We start from the raw sequence: 10,936 nt of genomic DNA, 5'->3' as shown, positions 1-10,936 counted from the left end.
ATATCCTGATGTGCTTTTGCTGTCTTCCAATGAACCACCCCAATCACTATCACAAAAGCCAATTAAACAAGCTTTTCTTCCTTTCACATACTCCAAGCCATAATCCAGACTTCCCTTGATGTATCTGAGTACTCTCTTTGCAGTTCCATAGTGTCTATTGGTAAGACAATGTATGTATCTTGCCAATAAACTAGCTGCATACATTATATTCGGCCTTGTAGCAGTGAGATATAGAAGGCTTCCCACAATGCTCCTATACATTTCATCACTCGCAGATCCACTTCCATCATCTTTAGATAATTTCTCAGTAGCTACAAGAGGAGTTGTGACAGTCTTTGCTTCATTTAAACCAAATTTACTTAGTAAAGAGCTTGCATACTTCTTCTGATGAATGAAGATGCTGGAATCTGTTTGAATCACTCTCATCCCAAGGAAGTGATGAAGAAGTCCTAAATCTGTCATTTCATACTTCATTTTCATATCTTCTTTGAACTCTTCTAGCATTGGTTTGCAACTACCAGTGTAGACTATATCATCTACATAGATAGAGACAATCAGGATATCTTCTCCCCTTGCTTTTATATACAGGGTTGGTTCACTCAAGCTTTTCTTGAAACCACACTGTGAGAAATAGTTATCAATCTCTCCATACCAAGCTCTCGAAGCTTGTTTTAGACCATAGAGGGCCTTATGAAGTTTGTACACCTTTTCTTCCTTGCCTTTTACTACAAAACCTTCAGGCTGCTCAACATAGACCTCTTCTTGTAGAACTCCATTCAAGAAGGCCGATTTCACATCTAATTGATACAATTTCCAGCTCTTTTGTGCAGCCAAAGCTATTAAAGTTATAATGGTATCCAACCTAGCAACCGATGCATAAGTCTCACTGTAGTCCAAACCAGGCTTTTGTGCATAGCCTTCTGCAACCAGCCTTGCTTTATTTTTCAACACTGAGCCATCAAGATTTAACTTGGTTTTGTAAACCCATTTAACCCTTATAACAGGTTTTTCAGTTGGTCTGTCAACAAGCTTCCAGGTGCCCTTCTTTTCAATCATAAACAACTCATCCTCCATAGCTTTTAACCAAGACTCATCTTGTTTGGCATCCTCATACTTCTCTGGTTCCATGATACACATATTGCATTGAGCCAACACTTCATTCAGATTCCTCCACTTCAGTGGTGTATGATCAAATGCTTGATTGTGTCCTTCACTTAAGTTTGACATGCTTGTAGATTCACCTAAGATAGGTGACTTGGATTGAATTTCAGAGTCTTCAATATTAAGAGCTCTCCTAGATGGAGATAATATAGATGATGTAGGAGACAACACCATTCTATCACTGCTCTCTGTACTTATGTCACTATGAATAAAACTTCCAGTATTAAGAGATGTTGACCCTGAGTTCTCTTCCCAATTCCAGGCAGCTTCTTCATCAAATACAATGTCTCTTGACAAGAATAATTTCTTGGATAGTGGATCAAATACCCTATACCCCTTTTCACAAATTGCATATCCCACAAATACTCCTTTGAAGCTTTTAGGTTCAAGTTTATGTCTCTGTTCACTTGGAACATGAACATAACATAGAGATCTAAATACTCTTAGATGGGTTATTCCTGGTTTTCTACCGGAATAAGCTTCAAAAGGTGTGATGTTGTTCAACGCCTTTGTGGGACATCGATTTAGGATGTATACAGATGTATGCACTGCTTCTGCCCAGAGAAAATATGGCATCCTCTTCTCATGCAACATAGATTTCGCCATTTCAATCACGGTTCTGTTCTTCCTCTCCACTACTCCATTTTGTTGTAGAGTATATGCAAGAGTAAGTTGTCTTTGTATTCCTTCCTTTTCACAGAACTGATCAAATTCTGATGACTTGAACTCCCCTCCTCTATCACTTCTCATAGTCTTAATCTTGAAACCACTTTGTAATTCTGCCATAGCTTTGAATTTCTTAAAACTGTTGAATGCATCAGACTTATATCTCAAGAAATAGACCCAAATCATTCTGGTAAAATCATTTATCAGCAGCACGAAATACTTATTTCCAGCAATTGACTCAGTCTTCATAGGTCCACACAAATCAACATGAATCAGTTCAAGTGGAGCAGTTGCTCTGTACACTTGATTTCTTGGGAATTCTTCTCTGTGTTGTTTACCAAATTGGCAACCTTCACAGACTCCATTGTAGTCTGCAAGTTGTGGCAAACCATGTACCATTTCCTTGTCTCTCAATTGTTTGAGACCACCAAAGTTTAAATGTCCAAGTCTCATGTGCCAAGTCTCAGTAGAGTGAGTGACACTAGCTTTCAACACCATTTGATTCTCAGAGAACAAAGTCAGCTGATAACACCTATTCACTTTCTTTTTCACTCTCATAACCAAGCATTCCAGTGATGGACATCATACACACTGCACATTCCACCTCCAAACACCAAGAAATATCCATGCTCATCCATTTGACCAACACTGAGTAAGTTCTCCTTTAAACCGGGAAGATACATTACTTCTCTAACATACTTTCTCCCTTTATTTGTATCAATAACCAAAGATCCCATTCCTGCAACATTCACAAGATCTCCAGTCGGCATTTGAACTTTGCTAGCTACATTGGTTCTGACCTCAACAAGCAAATCTACATTTCCTGTCATGTGATTGCTACAGCCACTATCCATATATCACTCTCCATTCACCTTTGGTTCTGTGACTGTGTTGTTTGCATAAAACAGATTCCCTGTCATCTCCAATTGATTTGCATTATTTTCCTTTTGCACTGATTTGCCTACAGTACACTCTTTAGCCCAATGCCCAAATTTATCACAGTTGAAGCATTTTGGTTTCCCTTTGTATCTACACTCACCAAAATCATATTTAGAACACACCTTGCACTGAGGCTTTGCAACCTCTTGACCCATTGACTGAGATGCATTTACATTCTGATAATTGTGCAGAGGAGATTTCTGCTGAAATTTGGGTTTTGATTCCCATTTCTTGCCTTTAGAATTCCAATTTCTCTGAAATCTAGACGAACCAGAATGAACACCACTCTTGTTTTGTTCCTTTGGATTCACAGAGAGTGAAGAGAATGCTCTCTCAGTTGCATCAACCGTATGCAAATCAAACTGTTGTTCTTGACTCTTTAAAATTGCAACTACCTCCTGCAATTCTACAGTCTCCAAACATTTTGTATTCTCAATGACAAGACATATGGGATCATATGATTTACTAAGGCTAATCAGAACTTTCTGCACAAGTCTTTCAATAGACAAAATTTCCCCAAATGTTTTCATCTGATTTATCAAATCATTTAGCCTAGTAAGATACCCAGACAGAGTTTCATCATCACGCATTCTAGCATACTCAAATTCACGTCTCAGATTTTGTAATTTCACAGATCGTACCTGATCACCACCGTGATACTCTCTATACAACAAATCCCATGCCATCTTTGTTGATTCGGTAATGGCGATTCGAGGGAAGATTTGATCCGAGACTGCATTCTGAATGATTCCCAAAGCCTTTGCGTCTTGTATCAACACAGCGGGCATTTCTTCATCTACATCATCCTCCGATGATCCTTCAGGCTTCTTCTTCTTCGAATCGGACGTTTTAACTCCCTTCTCAACCATATTCCACAACCCATGTGATTTGAAGATTGTCACCATCTTGATTCTCCAGAACTCGTAGTTCTCACTGGAGAAAATTGGAGTTCTCATTTCTGAGCTTCCAGATCCAAACATCTTTGGTCTGACTGGATTGATTTCTCTTCTCAGATGATAATGAGTCTCCGGCGACTTTCACCAAGCTTCAAATCAGCTCAATGAGTTCACAGATTTACGCCCAGGCTTAGATGATCGAACCTGGCTTTGAGGCCATGTTAGTGTAAATGAATTCAATGGGTTTTGAACTAGAGAGAGCTTGACAGAAAACAAAGATGAACAAAACTGAAACCGAATGGTTTTTCTTCTTCTCTTTTGCAAAAATTGCAGAGGAATATTTTCTCTATTTCGAAAAAGAGCACTAACTCTGCTTTTACATTAACTGATGGCCTTAACTTGGGACCACACTTACACTACATTTCATCTTAGTCACTCATCTATCTAATTACATGGATCAACCAACACATGGCACTCATGGCCTTTTACAAAACAGAACTTTACACTTGGCATTATTTTGCACAAGTGGATACACCAATTTAAGAAATCTTATTCTAAACTTTTCAGCTCAACACTTATAATTCAACAATATTGCCCTATGATGCTGTTAAGGACTGGTTCATTCTACAAGAACAAGTGGCGTGATCACCAACCTTTCACTCCATCTAACTATATACATTAACTAAAACGTTTATTAGGAGGCAACCCAATTTTTCAAACTCTTTTCTTTTTATTTCGTTTATTTTGTTTTCCTGCTTTTATTCCTAATTACAAAAATCACAAAAAAAAAAAAAAAATCAGAAAATTGAAAAAAAAAATTTATTGCAATTTTTAATTCTTGTTATTTTTCTTTACTTATCTAATTAGGTTTTTGATTTGTAATTGCAGGCTGCATTCGAAACTGATTCGGTCTAATCTCAACTACTCGTGGATTCATACATTCATCCATTCATCTCAATATATATGCATTCAACCATCCATTCATCACAACTATGCGTTCAATATCAACGTTAAAGTGTAGAAATTTAAAAGGAAATCCAACTAGAGTTTGAGTTTCAGAAATTACAGTGGGTTTGCAAGGAAGACTCTTTACCTACTTGGACCACTCCACTATTTCGCTCACATTTCAATCCGAACAGTAGCTTCCCAAATAGCCTCAGCTGGATCAAAGCCTGACAAGGTGTAAACTATTTGTTTTCATATTCTAACACCATCTTAAAAAAACTCCAATTAAAAATGATTAAAGTTGACACATCATAAAAAGTTCTCCATATGTTTTTCTCTTATTGTCGGTGGGAAACTAAAGCAGTAAAAGATGTTTTTTTTTTTTTTTTGAGAAGAAATGATAACAATTTATTAATATAAAAACAAGAATTACAAAATAGTGGATAAGAAATCCACCATGTAGCAAAGCTAACTAAGACCTCTTAAATATATCTGATTAAAAGAACATAACCTCAACCAAAATCATTTTAAGGCTGTTAACATATCCTACACTACATAAGAAAGAGAATAATCCTTGAACTCATTCGAAACTGATGCCCAGTATCTTACTTTACCCCATAGTTCTGCTACCCCCACTCCATTATAATCCTCAAGAACTCTTCTGTTGCGTTCCAACCAAATGTTCCAGCAAACTGCCAACACCAAACAGCCCCACAAAGCTTTAGCTTTCCTCCCCTTTCCTAAAGCCTCAAAATTGGTGCTTAGAAACTCGAAACAACCCTTTGGAATGACCCAACTAACTTTAACTTCCTGAACCAATTTCCACCACAACTGTATTGAGTAAGAACAATGGAGAAAAATATGATTTACACTCTCCTCCTCAGATTTACACAAACTGTTCCGATGGGGAGAATTACAAATAAAAGGCCTTCGCCTTTGAACTTGATCACAAGTGTTGACCTTCCTAGTAGCCACTAACCACACAAAAACTTTGACCTTTGGCAGAGCTTTTGACTTTGAAATATGAGAAAAGGGTGGAAAATGTTGCACAGTTCCATTGTTGCTCAAGAAAGAGCTATAGGATTTGCAAGTGAACAATCCTGATAAGTCTAGTTTCCACCTTCTGTTATTCGCTCTTGATTGAATCAAATGAACATTTTCCACCTTCTGTAATAACCTAGCTGCCTCTTCTATCTCCAACTCATTCAAATTTCTTCTGAAATCAAAATTCCAGCTTAAAGAATGAAGAGAAAAATCCACAAAACTTGAAATGCTCTGGTTGTGCATTCTCGATAACAAGAATAATATATTGCTCTTTCAATGGTCCACCTTCCAACCAACCATCCTCCCAAAACCTCACCCTCTCCCAGTTACCCACCTTAAACTTGCAGCACTCTAGGAACGATTGAAGACCAGACGAAATATCTTTCCAAGGGCTATGACTTGAAACACGCAGTGAAGGATTTGCATCCCACCCATTATCCTGCGACCCATACTTGCTTCTTATCACCTTGTGCTAGAAAGAATTTGATTCCTTTGGGAATCTCCACAAAGATGCATATTTAGCCACTCAACCTCTTGTAGTGAAGGCCTCATCTGCACTTATATTCAGATTTTATAAGCATGTAAATAAATACATGATATCCATGATAAATATGTATATAAATAAGTGCACTTTATATGTATGCAAATGAGTGCACGTGTATTAATTAATGTCTATCCATGCAATTTTTATTTCATTTTATATTGGTAGAATAATTTTTCACTCTTGACTATTAAACTTGTATTTGTGAAGCCACCTGGTGATTTGAATAGATTACACTCTGTTGTAGGGTTTCTTTAGTTTTTAGTTAAAAACCACCACAGTATCGTGTTTAATATGATTTAGTTCTGGTTGTGCCTGTGTTGGAGTTTTGCAGAGTCAAAGAACTAAAAGACAAAGCTTGAAGCTAAAGTGAGTAATAAATAGTTCATAAATTATCTCTTTGAGGGTTTGGTTATGGTTTTCTTCAGAGCTTCATGGACAGAGCACATAGTCTTGACTGGTGAGGTGGTAGAAACATGTAGTGGCATATGTTCCATATAACCTTGTTACCAAACATTGTTTTTCTTAAAAGTAGAAAATGTCTTTTGTCATAGATTTACTCCCACCGTTCTCTTTTGTCTTGCCAACTACATGTTGCATCTCTTAGATCAACGCATCTGCTTCTCGGGTGACCACATAATTTTTATTCTTAATCTTATCCCATATGTTCTCAAAGCACTAGATTCACCCACGACATGTTTGCTCACAGTTTTACACAGAGCATGTTATTAGACCCCCTCACTAGTTAAGAACTTCGGCATTGTGCTCCCGAGTAACGAGAAGCTGATCCTTTTTCATCTATTGTGGTTATGCTTTTTATTTTCACATGTATACATGGTTGTAGTGAAGATGAAGAAGATGAGATAATTTTGGATGTTGAATTTTCCTTTTCTCAAGCTAAAATTGGCGATTGTATCTTCGATCTTGGAGATTGTGCTTACATAGAGGTAATTTCTCTTTTTTCCCTACTGATCATGGGTTTTTTTTTTTTTTTTTTTTTTTTTAAAGCGATTACAGATTGCTTCCACATGCCCTACTTGTGTAGATGCCTTCTTAATCTGGAGCAATGTATTAAAAGCATGAGGTGTGGGAGAGGCGTCAAAGGGATAGCCTAGCCTAGGCGTGAGGCGAAGCCTCACGGGACCTAAAATTTTTAATATATACACTGAGCGTACAGATATATTACATTAAAAAAAAAAAAAAGAGTATTAATCAATAATCACCCGGAGGACACACATATATTATAAATACATATACACACATGTATATACTTATATTATATTATATTATATATATATATATATATATATATATAAAATAGAGGATGAAAAGCACAATGAGCACACATATAACAATGCACGTAAACAACACACACATCCATTATATAAGAAAATAAAAATTAGAAAAAAAAAGGCAGAGAGATGATAGTGCAAGGAAGAGGTATGAGACAGTTAAAACCCTACCCAAAATTTGGGTTTGGGAGTGTTAAAAAAAAAAAAAAAAAAAAAAAATCCCCTGAGGCGCACCTAGGAGGCTCCAGCGGCGCCTTCCGCCCACTCCCTCAAAACAAAGAAGGCAACCCTCAAGCCCAACCTCACAGGGCACCTAGGCGCGCCCTGAGGCGAGCCTTTTAAAACATTGATCTGGAGTTATAGGTGTATTGAATATTGATACATAGTCTTATTTTGGAAGGTTTGTTGGATGTATGATGTATGGAAAACATCAAATAGGACCTTAACTCTTCAGAGTAGTGTTAGTTACAGACTTATAGTTTGTTTGGACCTATCCTGGAGAGCTCATGCATGGTATTATGTAGTTTTAGTTGCATTCCGACGAGCATTTGAAATAAATGTTAAGTTAATTTTTACAGGGTGATGAAGGACAAAAGCATGTGGGAAGGATCATAGAATTTTTCAAGACAGCTGATGGAGAAAAATATTTCAGAGTCCAGTGGTTTTATAAAGTTGAAGATACGGTGAGTTTCTGAAATTGTTGAGTACGGACCCATGGTAAGGTATATCCCACTAACCATTCTTTGGTTTTTCTATTTGTTTCTCAGGTTATCAAAGAAGCAGGGACTTCTCATGACAAGAGGCGTTTATTCTATTCTACTGTAATGAACGATAATTTGATAGATTGCATTATTTCAAAAGTCAATGTTACACATATATCCCCTAAGGTATTATTAAATCTTGAATTCTACTGTTTAACAATTGACTTCTGTTAATGATTTTTTGTATCTTGCCATTTTGCCGAACACATGCTGTATATTATATTAGTGAAGTACTAATCTTTTGACTTTTTCAGGTAGGGTTAAAAGTGAACTCCATTTCGCGGTCTGACTTCTACTATGATATGGAATACTGTGTGGACTATTCCACATTTCGCTCCTTCATCTCTGGTTAGTGGATTATACAGTGCCAATGATAGGTTTATGTATTTGGTCCTATTTTTTTTTTGCGCATGATTTATTTAGATTTGCTTTGCTCAATAGTTGGAATAGACTTGATATGATACTTTCAATATGATGCAATGTTTGGTGTGGTATACCATAAGATTGGATTATACTACTTATCCAGCCCAAAAAAACGAGGGAGGGGGTAGGGCAACTACTAATTAGAAAGTTTTAGAAACATGTACATGCTTTGTTTAATGCAATGAATGTGCATTGTCATGCTTTAAACCTATTGATCAGATTTGGAAGGAAAAAGTCTCCTAAGATACAAATTCTTTTACATTTATTGGGTAAAGGGAAAGTTAACCCTCAGTGCTGCATTCTTTCTGAGGCTGGTGAAGAAAGTGCAGATCGCATTTCTCTTCATTCTCCCTTTACGTTACAGCTCATGCAAGTTGGGTGATTCCCTAAATTTTTTTGCCAGTAGCTATGTATGTGGAAGAACTCCTCGGGCTTCAGGGTGCTGGAAGTTTTTTGGTCATACGGTTGGTGCCAATCAAAAAGAATGTTGGGGATTGTTCACCTCTATTGTAATAGCCAATTTACCCTACAATGACATTACAGAATAATTCTATGCTTTTTTTTGTAGGTCAGGAATGAAACTGCTGAGGATTTTCTACAACTGTTGAAGGAATGGGAAAAGTTATGCAGAAGGCATAAGGCCAGCGATGTCGAAAGAACTCATCCATTAAGATCAAAGACTTCAAGTGTACCAAAGAATAGTAATGAGGTTGGTACTGGTGAATATGAAGTTTCGAGGATTGTTGATGTCTGCTTTGGTGATCCTAATAAGACAGGCAAGCATGGAGTGAACTTTAAGGTAAAACAAAAATGCTTCTAAGATGTCTGATGACAATATCTACAATGTCATTGAGGGATGCAAAAGATTTTGTGCACTCATAGCATATCATCATATCCTCTGGTTATTATTGAAATTCCTGAAGCATAAAACAAAGTGGTTTAGCTACTGTTTTGTTACTGCTACTTACAAAACTTGTGTGTTACTATGTAAGGCAATCTATGTGTGAGTTGGGTCGGAAAACCTTACATGATTTCTTACATTAGGTACAGAGGATTTTAGTGTTAAATTCGCTTTTAGTTTAGGAGTTGCCGCTTTTTCATAGTTGTTGTCGTTATTTTTGCTCCATGCAATTCGACTGTGAATTCCTCATTCACTCTTAATATTATCTCGTTTCTCTACAGAATTATTTATCATAATAAATATTTAATTGTATTGTTTTTCTAGGTGCATTGGAAAGGTTATGGTAGCAGTGAAGATACATGGGAACCAATTGAAGGCTTAAGGTATACCACTTCTTATGATATGATTATGAATATGTATTTCCGCATCAGCACTAATTCTTTTTGTATCTTCTCAGTAACTGCCAAGAAAGTATACAGGATTTTGTAAGAAATGGGAAGAAAGTGAAAATTTTGCCACTTCCAGTAAGTAGTAACTGATTGAACCAGCTAAAGTAGGACCATATATATTGATCTTGTGTTGCGCTATCCGAATCCTAAATAGATATGTACAATTTCAGGGAGATGTTGATGTAATATGTGGGGGCCCTCCTTGCCAAGGAATTAGTGGCTATAATCGCTATAGAAACGTTGTTTCTCCATTGGATGATGAGAGGAATCATCAAATTGTAGTCTTCATGGATATTGTAAACTTCTTGAAGCCAAAGTTTGTGCTGATGGAAGATGTTGTTGACATTTTGAGATTTGACAAAGCTTCTCTGGGAAGATATGCACTTAGTCGTTTGGTGGATATGAAGTACCAAGCGAGGCTGGGAATACTTGCTGCTGGTTGTTATGGCCTTCCACAATTTCGGTTGCGTGTTTTCTTGTGGGGTGCTCATGCTTGTGAGGTGATCTCTTTTTGTTTCATTGTTTTAATAAATTATCGAGAGTAACACGAAAAATACAATGGGCATTCCATGAATCTGACCTGAAATTTCTTTTATGTGATAGCTAGATACTCGTTGGTTAATATTCAGTTTTGGTTTCCCAAAATAAAAGTATGGTTATTGTGTTTCTTTTCAATATGTATAGGGGCCATATAACTGTTTTCATCATCAAACATTAGAAAAAGAACAAGAAACAGAAAATATATCTTTAGTATATCTGAGTCACACACATATACATGCACAGACAAAGCTAAAAGGCATGCCCAATGCATAAAATCCATAACCAGACTTGTGAAACATAATTCAAGCTCACTCAAATTCTCACGTTACCGTTTAATAATGCATTCATTCATTTTGGAAGGCCAAAAGAGCCTGACGT

At 36.8% G+C, this 10,936-nt stretch overlaps 2 protein-coding genes and 1 long non-coding RNA gene across 3 annotated transcripts; 2 read left to right on the top strand and 1 right to left on the bottom strand.

Annotated features, from left to right (window-relative positions):
* Positions 1-2,684: 2,684 nt before the first annotated feature.
* LOC103935238 lies at positions 2,685-3,746 on the bottom strand. The gene has a single exon (XM_009344998.1). It carries the CDS (start codon positions 3,744-3,746, stop codon positions 2,685-2,687), a length of 1,062 nt encoding a protein of 353 aa, XP_009343273.1.
* Positions 3,747-6,626: 2,880 nt separating this feature from the next.
* On the top strand, positions 6,627-8,598 carry LOC103935236 (DNA (cytosine-5)-methyltransferase CMT2-like). The gene is made up of 5 exons (XM_009344996.1): positions 6,627-6,652; positions 7,037-7,139; positions 8,063-8,167; positions 8,252-8,371; positions 8,500-8,598. The coding sequence occupies exons 1-5, from the start codon at positions 6,627-6,629 to the stop codon at positions 8,596-8,598; spliced, it is 453 nt and encodes a 150-aa protein (XP_009343271.1).
* A 733-nt stretch (positions 8,599-9,331) lies between these two features.
* LOC103935235 lies at positions 9,332-10,067 on the top strand. Its single transcript, XR_665416.3, has 3 exons — positions 9,332-9,467; positions 9,894-9,952; positions 10,027-10,067. It is a non-coding gene; the product is annotated as an uncharacterized LOC103935235 (long non-coding RNA).
* The last annotated feature ends 869 nt before the right edge of the window (positions 10,068-10,936 follow it).

The sequence above is a fragment of a genome, unplaced genomic scaffold (genome assembly GCF_019419815.1).
Source record: "Pyrus x bretschneideri cultivar Hongxiangsu unplaced genomic scaffold, Pyrus_bretschneideri_v1 Contig275, whole genome shotgun sequence".
NCBI lineage: Eukaryota > Viridiplantae > Streptophyta > Magnoliopsida > Rosales > Rosaceae > Pyrus > Pyrus x bretschneideri.
Note: the sequence above shows the minus strand (reverse complement) of the source record. Positions and strands in the feature narration are given on the sequence as shown.